The 14,579-nt window shown below is 34.3% G+C and overlaps 1 protein-coding gene across 1 annotated transcript; it reads right to left on the reverse strand.

The window, feature by feature from the left end:
- Positions 1-6,841: 6,841 nt before the first annotated feature.
- Positions 6,842-14,079, reverse strand: KLHL28 (kelch like family member 28). The gene is made up of 4 exons (XM_068991535.1): positions 13,181-14,079; positions 10,390-10,833; positions 8,156-8,364; positions 6,842-7,005 (listed from the first exon to the last, which is right to left on the reverse strand). The coding sequence occupies exons 1-4, from the start codon at positions 14,077-14,079 to the stop codon at positions 6,842-6,844; spliced, it is 1,716 nt and encodes a 571-aa protein (XP_068847636.1).
- Positions 14,080-14,579: the final 500 nt, after the last annotated feature.

The following is a 14,579-nucleotide window of genomic DNA, read 5'->3' on the forward strand; positions in this document are numbered from 1 at the left end:
TAGGAAGTATATGCAGCATCAACCATGCTTGCAAAAAAAAAAAATCTGGAGTCCATAGCCATTAGTTAATATATAGAACATCAGCAGAATAGGACATAAGTTAAAACACAGAAAAAGCAATCAGTCAAATCTAGAACACGGGACAATCTACTAGACGAACAATCTCATTTATTAACAAGTAAATGACATGAAGAGGGGGCAGGCAGTGACTGGTGGGCAGAGATTAAAAATAACTTAGGGGTGTTAACTGTCAAATGCAATGTATAAACCTTATTTAGCTCCTGACTCAACCAAGTAACAGAAAAAAAAATTCTGAGACAGAATTTTTAAGGGAATTTAAGGGAAATTTTAATACAGATCATACTAAATATAGGGCTTTCCAGGTGGCTTAGTGGTAAAGAATCTGCCTGCTATTGGAGAGAAGCAGATTCAGTCCCTGGGTCTGGAAGATCTTTCGGAGAAGGAAATGGCAACCCACTCCAGTATTCTTGCCTGGGAAATCTCACAGACAGAGAAGCCTGGGGGGTTACAGTCCACGAGGTCACAAAAACAGTCAGACACGACTTAGCAACTAAACAACAAATACTAAATATTATAAAAATATTAAATGTTTAAAGTGTGATTATATCAGTGGAGCTCATAGAATGAAATTTTTGAACGTGTTTATCACTTTGAGATGCAGCCTCAATTATTTATCAGTTATATTAAATTGCACGTTTGGGATTCTCTTTAAAGTATTTCAGCCAAAAAAAAAAAGGGTGAAAAAATGAGGAAAAGTAGGATTAACATGGAGAAGGCAATGGCACCCCACTCCAGGACTCTTGCCTGGAAAATCCCATGGACAGAGGAGCCTGGTGGGCTGCAGTCCATGGGGTTGCTGAGTCGGACACGACTGAGCTACTTCACTTTCACTTTTCACTTTCATGCACTGGAGAAGGAAATGGCAACCCACTCCAGTGTTCTTGCCTGGACAATCCCAGGGACGGGGGAGCCTGGTGGGCTGCTGTCTGTGGGGTCGCACAGAGTTGAACACGACTGAAGCGACTTAGCAGCAGCAGTTAGCAGGATTAACAAAATGTGCTTAATTGTTGAAGCTGGGTGATGGGTACCAGAAGATTCCATTTCTATTAAAAAGAGGGAGGGAAGAAGACATACCAAAACCATCTGAACTGTTCTAAGCCTGTCTTAACACAGAACTCAATTTACTCCTGGCCTTAATAGTTTGGACTCTTGAAACAGTTTTTTGTATCCCATGATGAGTATACTGCTGACTCCTACAATCCACTCAACCAAACTGAGTTGAAACTTTCACTCCCATTCCCACACTGGCCTCAAACAAGAAAAGCATCTAGTAATTTTAGAAAGAATATGAGAGGCACTGCTAGGGCTCTGCCAGAGTGGCATTCTATTCTCCCTTCCTGAAACAACAAAAACCAAAAACACAAATGAGGTGTCTTTTTCAATCCTTAAGCAGATGGTAGGATACGGCTTGTTACCCCTTTACACCTTCCACTATGTCTTAAACATACCAAACTCTAATAACTGCTGACAGATTTTCTGGGTAACATGAAAGCGATTTGTGAATGTCTTAGAATTTTGGGCTTCCCTGGTGCCTCAGACGGTAAAAGCGTCTGCCTACAATGCAGGAGACCCAGGTTCAATCCCTGGGTCAGGAAGATCCCCTGGAGAAGGAAATGGCAACCCACTCCAGTACTCTTGCCTGAAAAATTCCACGGATGGAGGAGCCTGATGGGCTACAGTCCTTTCACTTTCACTGGAATTAAAAAGCAGAATTTCAAAAGCATCCAGTCTAGAAATCTTAAATCCAATATTTTAATGTCTTCCCAAAATGAGTATTTATATATATCATCTATAATACTCTTTAACTACTTCAGTATGTATCTGTTTCTACTTCAACTCTAGGAGTTGCCCTCATTTAAGAATGCAGTTGAGGGATGTGGTAGCTGGCCGCCTAACCAGGAAACCCATGCTCAAGGCAGATACAAATATATCTCTCACCCATAATTTGATCTGTATCCAATGTTTTGCTAATTAGTATATTAAATGTCAGGGATATTTACCGGGGAAATTAAAGTTTTAAGATACATGGAATGTCTAAAGATATTTCCAGCCCTTGTATGCAAGGGTTATCAGAATCCATTTGTTAATCTTGCTTTGTTAATCTAGAGAGTCTAAATATGTAGTAGAATCTAGTTTAAAGACATGTTTTCATTATAACCTGCTAAGAAGGATGTAAAGAAGTAGCTATCCCACATTCAACTCCAATTTCTGTGGCCACTATCTACTGAAAAGAACCTAAGAGTTGAGCATGGCAAAGTTATTTTCGGTCAATTCACAACAATGGACACACACACACACACAGTCTTATTTTTCATATTTATTTTAAATATTTCACATTAAATGAAATTTAACCATAGTCAATACAGAGCATAACCACAATAGCACACACAAAGAACTTTAAAAATAAAAGACAAAAGAATACAACCTTCAACAAGTTAAATGCCACTTCACTATGTAAACAAAAATAAAATAAAACCCTGATGCTAAAAAGATACATATTCAGAGGTAAAATACATATACAAAAACATTTAAACACTAACATAATCCACAACTAGATCACATTCTTTGCAAGAGTACAAATATTAGTACTCTACATCTACAAAATTTCATAATCCTGTTAAAATCAAAACCATCTCTGGTTTATGATACAGCACAATTCATAAGGCAAAAATATAGGCATTATCATCCAGTTCTTTAATTTCACTTGTTTTTAAGGCAAACTTGGAACTTTTTGCTTAGTATTTTAAAATAAACGGGAGTTACACATGATAATTTGACAAAATTAACAATAAATTATCTCTAGTTAAATATGTATACGATAAAAAGACATATGGATAACAATTTTTCTCTCTGCAGAGACGTAAACTGGATTTTTAACTCCATATTCACGACAGTAAGAAAACTTGTAAACCTATAGTATTCAAAACTTACTGTTTTCCTCACTCTTTTCAAATGTATATCAACACTGAATTAACATACTGTAAGTGAAATCTAATATATATGCAGCCACAGAATAACTGTATCTAATTAAATCATTACTAACTAAAGTGCTGTTTTACAAAGGAAAAAAAGGTTAAGAAGTAGAACTGGATGTTAACTTGACATGTGACATCTTTGTAAGTTCTTAACTTTCAAACTACAGAGGTTATAGAGGTTATCACAAGTTTATTGAACTTGAAGCAGTATATTTATTGTAGAATCTGATTTTCCTGAAAATGAGCACTTAGGTGACGATACCAGAAATCCAACGCCAAAACTGAAAACAAACAGCATTATATTTACATATTTTTTCCTTCAAAGTCAGCCAGAGCCTTGAAAGCATAATAAATATTTTTAAAATTTTCTATAATTCTGTATTTCTACTAGAAAATATATTATCCAATTTTAGGAAAGCTGGAGTTATATAAATATTAGTTTTTTAAATAATTCTATTTTATGTCACGTCAATAAAACCTAATTGGACACCAGAAGACACAAATGTTTATACACAAATTGGATCTCTGATCACTTCTCATGATGTTGGAAATAAGGAATTAGATTCACCCTTTACCATAACAGTTATTTGGGTGTAAGTCTCCCTCACTCTATTTTACTCTTTGAATGAAGGCTATATTTGCTTTATATTCCTAGCTCCCATAGCATCTAGCACAGTATCTCGTAAGTATAGTAGACTCTCCATATTCGTCAAGTTACCAAAATAATTTTTCAAAACCTAATGCCATTCTATTACTTGATAGTACATCCTATAATGTAATATTCATTCATGTGTAAAACAGTATGAGCAATAACATGTGGAAATTATGTAACTAAACTATCCTTTGGACTACATTAATCACTTGAGTTCTATGACTATAGTCAACAAATATTAAATGGCTAAAAAGTTCCTACCAGATTAAGTCTTATCATAATTACAGAGGGCAATTGTTTTCTAGCTGATTGGATTAATTTCTATTTCCCACTGTACTCTTTTCCAAAATAGTTTAGGCAATCTTAAATAGCCTTTTCCTTTCCTTGAGTGTACAAAATTATTTTTAAAATCTTCAGTCCTGGGAATTTATATTAAAACATTTTGATCCTTTTTAACATAAGAAATGTGGCTTTAAATTCACAATTTGTCAGTAAAGTATTCGTAATGAAACTTCTCACAAATGTGAACAAGAAGGCTCTATTCTAAGGTTATCAGTTCTCAGGTCACGATACCTCTAGTTGTTATGCACAGTTAGGTTTAGCAAGCCTAACATAAATATTTCTAAATTTGAGGGTTTTTTCTCTTCCTTTTCCCAGGTTTTCATAATTGGTTCTCTAGGATATGGCTCGTACTATTGCCCAAGATGTTTCACATTTAGTCTTCACGGAGATGAAATTTAGGTTGTTCCAAAACAATGATCAACTTATGCCTTTGGTCTAATTTATCAAATGATTATATATTTTATACTAACATGACAGTGTGAATGATATGTACAGAAAATATTGTGAAAATAAGATGTATAGCATAGATCTGTTTACAATTAAAATAAATTTCTAGTCTTTCAAATTCCCTTATCTTCTGGGGAGAGGGAATTAAAAACATGGAATAGGATGTATTTAACTATGGATTAATATTTTTAGTATTATCAAGAAAAAACTCTTGATTGATATAAACAGAGAGAAAGTTGAGTTGGGGATTTAAAATTACGTATGTGAGGCAATCTATTTTCAATTGCTTTAAACTGCTTTCTTTAAATAAAATCTAGGCCAGTCACTATAGTGCACCTTGTTTCTATTCAACAGATTTATTCAAATCAATTAAAAAGTTATTGCTATATATCATTAAGTTATTCAAACAAGCAACATAGAAAATATTCAGCCTGTCAACTTTATTAGTAGCTCTTGTTGAATTCTTAATTAGAAAGAGACTAAAATTCACTTGCAAGGTTTTATAATCTGTGCAAATATTTATAAAGCATGAAACTACCTATACGATTAAAGATGAGTTCACATAGTTTTGTAGGACATATTTAAATCTACAACTGGCAGTTTATGGAAGAACAAGGAAGACGGAAAACTGCCTGGCTATAAGTAGTTTTCAAGAAATAACACATATCCTAAAAATGAACCTATGTTTTATAATTATAAATGGCTTCTTAACAATAGTTCAGAACATTATGGCACTTAAGAATATAGTATGAATTTTTTTTTTTTGAGGACAAATATATATTAGTTTTAAAGAGACTATGAAAGAGACAGTGGGCAGTCTTAAAAAAGAAAAAGAAAAACGAAAGAAAAAAATAAGGAAAACAAAATTACTACAGTACCAAAAATGCAAGTACCAACACTCTAATGCAAAGTAACATATTCGAGATTTAACGGACATTTACGAAAACATGCAAAGCAAAAGGAATTAGTCTGTTCTTTTAAATAAGCTGTCACTTAGTTTATAGCAAACAATTTTACTTTAAAAGATCATTTCTTTAGTCAAAGGAGAACTGAATTAGAACCTTTACTCAAGTAAACATCGAGTTCCAGTTTTCCTCAATAACTTTAAAATATTCAGTTACCTAAGAAATGTAATGCTTAACTGCCTAGTGCTTTATATTTAATGCATATGTTTCTGTTTTTAAGAAGGGCATATAACATCCAGCAAAACAAAAAGAGACAAAGTATATCTTTCTTTAAGTCACTATTCAGGAACCATGAAAAGCATAACATAGGCTGCTTGAATAATTTTTGGATGTAAATATTAGTATAATCACCAACATTTTTAATAAGCACAAATGAACCAAGCTAGTAAAAATGAAACATACTATAAAAACATGTCATGCATATTTCATATTTAACATCCAAAAGAACATTGTCACAGCCTTGTAATAGATCCTACAGTTAGCACCATTTTTATATCTGAACACTTTGAAAAAGCAAACAAAAGTCTTGAAAAACTAAAATTATTGTAAGGTTACATGAAAAATCTCAATGTGCACTAAGGGTGGCAACATCTGTCAAATATTTACATCAACACTGGGAAGCCTGCCCTACTGCTATAAAAAAAAATTGAAACGGATATGCTTAACTCTTTCTATCCATGCTTAGCATAGCATAGATGGGTAACTAAATTCATCCAGCATTAACCTGCCCATATAAAAAAGGCATACACAGTAAATATCTGATTGCTTAAACAGGACTCCAAATCATGATAGTAAAAGCATTTATCTTGCAAACTTATTATATCCCCAGCCCTAAAGCCATTTAGCAGGAAGAAAATCCAGGTGATTCACTATGGTATGTAATTTACAACCCTTAAAAGTACCGGGGAGGGGGGTGGAGGGGGAGCAGCCCTTTGTTTGTTTAAAATGTGTATATCCAACAGACAGCATCAGCAATGTCTAGTCACTCAGTACACTCCAGCATCTAAGCGTCTCTCATCATGGTGCACAACAAGGAGAAGGAAGAAAGCTAATTTTTTTTTAAAAGCAGCAAGGGTTTTTCCACATGTACACTTATGAACAGAAAACTATTCTATAACAGTATTAGGGGAAAAAAAAGTGCACAATTCAGTTGGCAAGATCTTTGTTTTTTGTGGGTTTTTTTTTTTATTACTGATTCACTATGTAATCAAGAGCAATCAAAGCTACTTGTCAGTTCAAAGTACCCAATGAAACTTTGAGTCTTCATGCCATTTTAACTTAAAAAAGAAAGCAGTGTAGCTTTGCGGCTTCAGGAACCTGGGTATCCTCTCATGCGTCACAAGGTTCATCACTACACTATTTCCACAAGTTCACACTAGTTAAAGTGCAGTTAGTCCAAAATTGCAGCGACAGTATATCATGCCTGCTGAATCCAGCCATGTATCTGAGATAGGGTCATATTTCTGCACGGTATTCAGGTAAGAAGACCCTGAGTGACCACCAACTACATAAAGGTGGTTATCAATTACTGCAGCACCAACTCCTAGGAAAGGTAGGTTAAAAAAAACAGAAGGAAAAATATGTTAACCATGAAGCTGACTTCACACGAAAAGTAAATTTGTATTTAAATGTTTTCTTAAAACACATTTCAACAATCTATTATTCATTTTACAAGCAACAGAGCAATATGTGCTTACCGGAAAAAAAAGATCCCTTAGTATAAAACAGCTTAAGTATTCCTTCATCTCTTCTCCCCAATCCTACTCTTCCTCTCCACCATAGTTAAAATATTAAGACTGTAGTATGTATCTTCCCACAAGCTTTCTTCTCAATTTAAATTTATATTTTTTAAAAAACATTTACTTGTTTTCAAATATATTGACATTTTAAACATACATTAAACTATATAATTTATGCTTTATAAATTCTACTTTATATACAGTTCTAAAAAGAACAAGGCTACTCAATTATTTTATACTTTCATTGTTTTTGGGCTTTCTCACTCAATGGTACCACAGAAACTCATTATAGTAGATGACTAAAATAGTGCATCCCATTTTCTCTTTTCAATTTCCTTTGTATGTTTATTTTTCAGCAATTTCTTTAATCATAAATGAAAGGGATACTCCTAAAGCATTTCCACCAGTAAAATATTCCTCTTAAAATCATGTGATTTGAGTTTGGGTTCAAGGATAATTTCTTCTTTTCCTCAAAGTATTTATCTTTATGAAACCTGAAGTCCAATCCTTTCCAGATCAACTGTATCTCTTGAGGAAGAGAGAACATTTGAAAGTGAACAGGGAGACCACTGATGTACAGGAAAAAAAAAGAAAAAAAAAAAACAAATAGAACAATTCAAAGATCGTGTGTGTGTGTGTGTGTGTGTATGTGTAACACATAAAATGACATTTGTTACATGGACAAAAAGAGCTTCTATCAGATACTTTCTGTTATCAGTATTTCTCAAAATGTATTCTACAAGTTTAAAAAAATAACAATATGTGCACTGGCATATTAAAATCACAGTAAGAAATCTATATAGTTTTGTCTAATCAAGGTGTCTGTCAAGTTCATCATAAAGGTTTTTTCTGGACAAGTCATTTACTGTTATATCCCAAGAAACTACTGTTTTAAGAATATCACTATAAAAACATATTGTCCTATATGTTTAGATATTGGGACGTTATTATTACCTGTTCTGGGTTCTTTCATTGGTCTGCACACAGTCCACTGATTTTGATGAGGATCGTATCTTTCAATGCTTGACAAATGTGAAACACCATTATGTCCACCCACCACGAAAATAAAGCCTAGCATGACACCCACACCAAAGTGAATCCTTTTATCTGCCATAGATGCAACCATCTCCCAGGAGTCTTTACTTGGATCATAACGCTCCACACTGCAAACATTCACAAAAGAAAGAATTAATTCACATATTCTTTGTGTCACTCTTCCTCCTAAAGCAACTAAAACCCCCCAGAGTTTAAAAGTGAAAATGGACAGACATAAAACAAGAGTAGTTTGTTCCAAATATTTATATTTTGCTGATAAAATCGCAGGATAAAAGCTTACCTTGTAGACTGGTGCAATAACAGCCATATCCTACTCCATTATATTGTACGAACAGTAAGGTGTATGAAGGGTATAGAGCTTCTGAAGTCAGAAAATTTGGATTCAAGTAGTAACACATACCCAAAGCTGAGTAAACCCTAGCCCTACTACTTTGGATTTGTGTAATCCTAGAGAAGTCATTTCCTCTCATCTGCAACCATGGGGATAATACATCAAGGATTCATGTAAGAATAAAGTCGAACGAGTATGCACGTGAAAGGACTTTGAAAATCACATACTGAACATAGATGCTTCCTAAAGATACCAAGGATCTTCCACACAACTAAGGAGAAGGAAAGATGGTGAGGAGGAAACAGGATTTTTTTCTTATAGGTGAATTCATGGTGACTTACTGCAGAACAAACACCACAGGTTTCCAAACACAAACTGGCTAATCATAATAATCTGAGTCATTCAGGAGAATCCATTCAGGATTCAGATCAAGTCGTGCAGGATTTAGATCAAGTGTGTATTCCACAGAATTCCTGGCATTTCCAAACTGGATTAGGAAATTCAAATCAAATCAGAATTTCCAAGAAAGTTTCCCTGGAAAATCCCAGAAGGCCTCTAAGCCTATGCTTTGTCCTGAGGGGGTACAAAGGCAAGTGGGCTGAGCCTATTCTGGTTCTAGCCTAAGCCTGAAGCATTTGAGAGTCAGTCTGGAGTTCAGAATAGGGACTAGGCTGTACGCTAGACTAAAAGACTAAACTATAACTATTTCTGAAAGTATACCAGGATAAAAAGAGTAAGAGCAAAGTCACCGAACAAGAAGAGTCTAGTGATAAACTTGTAACAAGAACTTAAACTTCAACAGCATTATCTCAAACTTAAAGTACATAATCTTTTATCTTACAAATTTCTGCTAGCAGCTTTTCAAATAACACAAATGCATATCTAGGCTCCAAATACTTTTCCTTCAACCAAAGGAGCAACAAAAAGGAGGAAAAATTTAGTCTGCACAGAAATAAAAATTTGTAGATGAAATACTATTGTGTAACTACTTTCTCAGTCTGTTAACAAACCACCACACATTCTTTCATTAAAATGCTTATAATAAGTAAAATGCATACCACTATTACAGATAAATACTATAAACTTTTAAGCAAAATTAAAAATTTTGTGGGAAAAAAATCCTATTAGAGATGGTATTTTTAGAACTTCAACTTTCAACCAAGGTTCAGAATTATGATTAATTTTCCATATAAGCAGTCATTTTATACTTTCTCATATCTATTTCTCCTTTATTAAAAGAATACTACAAAACACAGAAATTTCACATTTAAACTCTAGCACAGCTCAGATACATAATGATACATGTATGATTATAGAACAAGAATCCAGAAAGGCATATTAAATAAGGTTTAAAGTTTATGATGCATTATAATACCTTAAAAGTGTATAGAAATGACATTTTCACTTTTTTATTCTATTAAGCAGTACAGTAACAGATCATTCACACATACACCCACACACCCACACACACACACTTATACATACACATACTATCCCAAATCTAAAGTGATCTAACTTCACCATATTTTCAGACTCGTGAATTTTAAAATCCAGCCCATTTATACTGAATGAATGAATGTAAAATTTAATAAGTGGGAACTGATTTTTAGGTGTGTATTAAATATTCATGTAGATCTATTACAGGCATACTCTCATATGGACCTAAGTTTCCCAAATACCTATTAACATTATTTTAAAATTAGAGTTCATTTATATGCACAAATCATTTAAAATCCAGAAATCACTGTTAATGATACTTTCAAAAATCCACAAGCATATGCAAGTTGATGAAGTTAAATACCTGTTCATGTGGGCAGGACCGTACCCTCCAATGGCATATATCATTCCATCCAGCACTGCTGCAGCAAAACAGCTTCTTGTCGTCGTCATGGGGGCCACAGGTTGCCATTTTCTTACTTTGGGAATATACTTCTCTACAGACTGCAAGTAAGACTGTCCATCATAACCACCTAGAGCATAAAGTTCTCCTGCAAGTACCACTACTCCAAGGGTACTTCGACTTTCATTCATTCTCTCGAGAGAAGTCCAGGTATTTGTATCAGGATTCCAGCATTCTACTGAATTTTCATGTTTTCTGATAGTGATGCCAGGACGCACGTTAGTTTCAATACCACCTATAACATACACTTTTTGGTCTAAAACGCATATTCCAAATTCATAGCGAGGAATGTTTAGGGGAGCCAAACCAATCCAAGAGTCATTCTGAGGAAAGTACATCTCCACACTAAAGAACAAGCAGACAAACATTAAAATTTAAAACATCAAAATGGCCCATAAACAACATCTGGTAAAATAGAAGATACACATATGCTCTGATACAGCTATTGCATTCTTGTGTATCTATTCTACGGAATGCCTAGACAGATTGTTTTGCAAATAGGACACAAATAGAGAAATATTTATAGCAGCACAACACAATCATCTATCAAAAGGAGAATGCATAAACGTGATGTGTCCACCCTATGACTAAGCAATTCCATTCCAAGATATGCATGCAAAAGAAATGCACATATATATATGTGTACAATGATGTTCACAGTAGCATTATTTTTAATAATCAAAAACTGAAAATAATCCAAATTTTCCATCAATTATAAAATGGATACGTAAACTGTGCATATCTTGTAACAAAATACTGTATAGCAATGAAAACGAACAAACTACAACTACATGCAACAGCAATGAACCTCACGCATATGATGTTCAGGGAAACAAGCCAAACTGATTCTGTAACACAGTTTCATTTCCATCAAATTCAAAACCATTTCTAATCTCTAGATTAGAAACGAAGGTAGCAGTTACCTTCAGAGAGGACAGGGAGGGACCTTAAGGGTGGCTTCTGGAGTGTTGGTTATATTCTTTTTGTGAAATGGTTTGTAATGTTTACTTGGTGATAACTCATTGAGCTGTATACTTGGGATTTGTGAACTTTTCTATATATGTGGACCATTTCAACTAATTTTTATAGTTATCATAGTCATTATAGAAAGAAAATGTTATATTATGTCCATCTACTATAATATCATATACCAGTGAAACTAAATGAACTATTTCCTCATGCAATCTCAATTTTATAAACTTTCTGTTCAATGAGAAAACACGTTCTTGAAGAATACATATGGTATTATTGCATTTATATATAAAAATTTACAAAACCTAACTATATATTGGGGCATATATGTGGCAAAATTACAACAAAATGCAAAGGAATAATCCATTAAAAATTCAGAATAGTGGTTACTTCTGGGGGAGAGAAGGAGATGGTATCAAGGAGGGGCACAATGGAATTTTAAAGGTATTGTTAGCTCAACCTCAACAATACCAGTTTTAAACTACAATTAAAATGTACACTGAGACTTTTTAAAAGATAAAGAACCCACCAATTGACTTTGATTTAAAAAAAAAAATCTCCTCTTATTGGAGGAAACTCATTCTACTAAATATCTGGAAATATTTTAGAATATTAAATATTAAAGAAATATATTAAACATAGAACATTTTCACAAAGCAATCTCAGTTAGGAGAAAAGCAAAGGTAACATCCAGCTATACTTTCAATGTACAAAAGTTATCTGTATAACACAACACTGTTAATCAACTATATCTAATATAAAATAAAAAACAGACTAAAGATACCAGTGGAATGCTCTAAATCATGATTACTATGGGTCTAATTCAACCCACCAGCTACTTTTGTAAACACATTTTATTGGAACCCAGCCATTTCATTTGTTTATGTATTGTCTATGGCCACTCTTGTACTGCAATGACAGACTCAGGTAGTTACAATAGACCATATGCCCACAAAGTTTGAAATAGTTACTGTTTGGCTGGCTCTTCACAGAAAAAGTCTGACAACTCCTATTTATTAGGAAAGAAAGCACCTATTTACTACTGTTGTTAAAAAATATTTACATAAAGGAAATCAATTGCATGGAAATTCCAAGACTTGTATTAGTATCCTATTTTTTATTTCCTTAGTGGTTATTCTGATTAATTGTACTCATTCAGACACATTCTTTTCCCAGTCTGCCTTCATCACATATTCTTAGCTCTCTTCTTTAGCATCGTCTGATGTAGCTAGCAATAATAAATCCCCTCTGACCTAGTCTGACTCAGAGATGTAAATGATTTCACAAAGAGAAAAAAAAGAAAACTTCACGAGTAAGTAGGATGGATAAAATTTTTGCACTCAGAGGGAGGAGGGGTTAATTGAGAGTGTTACAGAGAATGGACAAAAATCTGATTAAAACAAACAGGTAAGTGTTTTAAGAAGAGAAGAAAAAATCAAAAAGAAGCAGAGAAAGTAAACAGGAAAATCAAACTATTTTACAAATATTAAAAACTCAGCAAATTTTAAGAGTATACAATCTATTAGTGTGTGTTGTGCTAAGTCGCTTCAGTCGTGTCCAACTCTGCAACGCTATGGACCATAGCCTGCCAGGCTCCTCTGTCCACGGGATTTTCTAGGCAAGAATACTGGAGTGGGTTGCCATTTCCTCCTCCAGGGGATCTTCCCGACCCAGGGATCAAACCCACGTCACATCCATCCTTTAAAAGCCTTCTATTTACCTATCTAAACAGGCAAACAGTCCAGATTTTCCTCCTACTGCACAGAGTACTTTGGGAGCACAGCGAGGTCGTGTCATCAAGACTGTCTGATGAGACAGTCTGTGTTCTGGCATAAAGTGGTACTTCAGAGCTTCATTCAAAAGATGTTTACAAGTGCGATCATCACGAATAAGATGATTTGCTTCATATAATCTAGTGAGAAACTTAACACTGAGCAACGGTAATCGCACACTGTTAAGTAGCTGAGCTAAGTACTTCTGGCGTTCTTGGACATCATACTTGATCCAAGACTCAAGCGCATAAAAAACAGTCTCTTCAGTAGCTACATTCAAACAGTCATTGGAAACGATTTCATCCAAATCAGCATGAGTGAGCTCAAAAAACTCTTCAGTCTGGCAAACAGCTTCAAAATTCTGGCATATGTATTTAGTGGCTGCCAAATAAAGGTCATGGCAACCATACGTCTCTGCAAAACGAGAAATTCCAATACAATTACCAGGATCAAGTTGGCTTTCAAGAAACGCGCAACATTCTTTCAGGACAAGTTTTATCTGCAGTAGGTTTGCTGCTGGAAGGAGAGATTCAACTGTGTCTTGTGAAATAAAAACAGTCCCTGTATAGGCATATTCCACAATGGCCTGGAGAGCAGTCTCATCAATGCACTGAAACTCAACTTCACTGTTCTCTTTTTCAGAGAGGTTTCCAGTGAACATAGCTTTGAAATATGGGCTGATGCTGGCAAGTACCACTTTGTGAGCATGAATTTTAACATCACCTACTCGAAGAATGACGTCACAGAGTTCGTGATGTTGACGAAGAAGATTCAAGCCTTGTAGAAGTTGTTCAGAATGTAAGTGGGTTAAGTTAGCAAGCATGTAGGTCGGGGATGTGTGGTCCATCTACAGAAAAACAAAAGGCAAGGACAGCTATTTCAAAATAACCTTACAAATGATTCCTTTTTCAAGTAGCACAAAATACATGAGATTTGTTGTTTATTTGCATGTTTGTTGATTTTTAAATACCTTATACTACATACTAGACAGAGGCTTTTAGAGTTATTCATAGAAAGGATGTTAACAATCACTCAACTCTGTTATTATAGATATTAGGAAACAGAGGCTCCAAAATCATAATAGTCTCTTGACATGGACTTTTGAATCAGAACTCTGCCAACTCTTCTGTTTCCCTTCATTAGATTCAAGTCTGAGCTATCCCTGAAACAAAACACAATTGTGAAGAAAAAAAAAAAAACTGCTTAAAGGAAAATTAATTTTGAAACAATGCTTATAGTTATTTGGCTATTTTTCTCAATAATGATATCAATGTCTGTCAATCTAATCAACAGATACTTTAACTGAAATGCAATTTCATGTTAACTCACATGCTTTACCCAAAGATT

The sequence above is a fragment of the Capricornis sumatraensis genome, chromosome 19 (genome assembly GCF_032405125.1).
Source record: "Capricornis sumatraensis isolate serow.1 chromosome 19, serow.2, whole genome shotgun sequence".
Classification (NCBI taxonomy): domain Eukaryota; kingdom Metazoa; phylum Chordata; class Mammalia; order Artiodactyla; family Bovidae; genus Capricornis; species Capricornis sumatraensis.

Excerpts from the sequence above, each read along its gene's own strand:
- KLHL28 (XM_068991535.1), bottom strand. The coding sequence starts at position 14,079 with ATGGACCACACATCCCCGACCTACATGCTTGCTAACTTAACCCACTTA. Across the intron at positions 8,365-10,389 it reads GGTCCTGCCCACATGAACAG|TGTGGAGCGTTATGATCCAA; the intron begins GTATTTAACTTC and ends GAATGTTTGCAG. Across the intron at positions 7,006-8,155 it reads AATGAAAGAACCCAGAACAG|GAGTTGGTGCTGCAGTAATT; the intron begins GTAATAATAACG and ends TACCTTTCCTAG.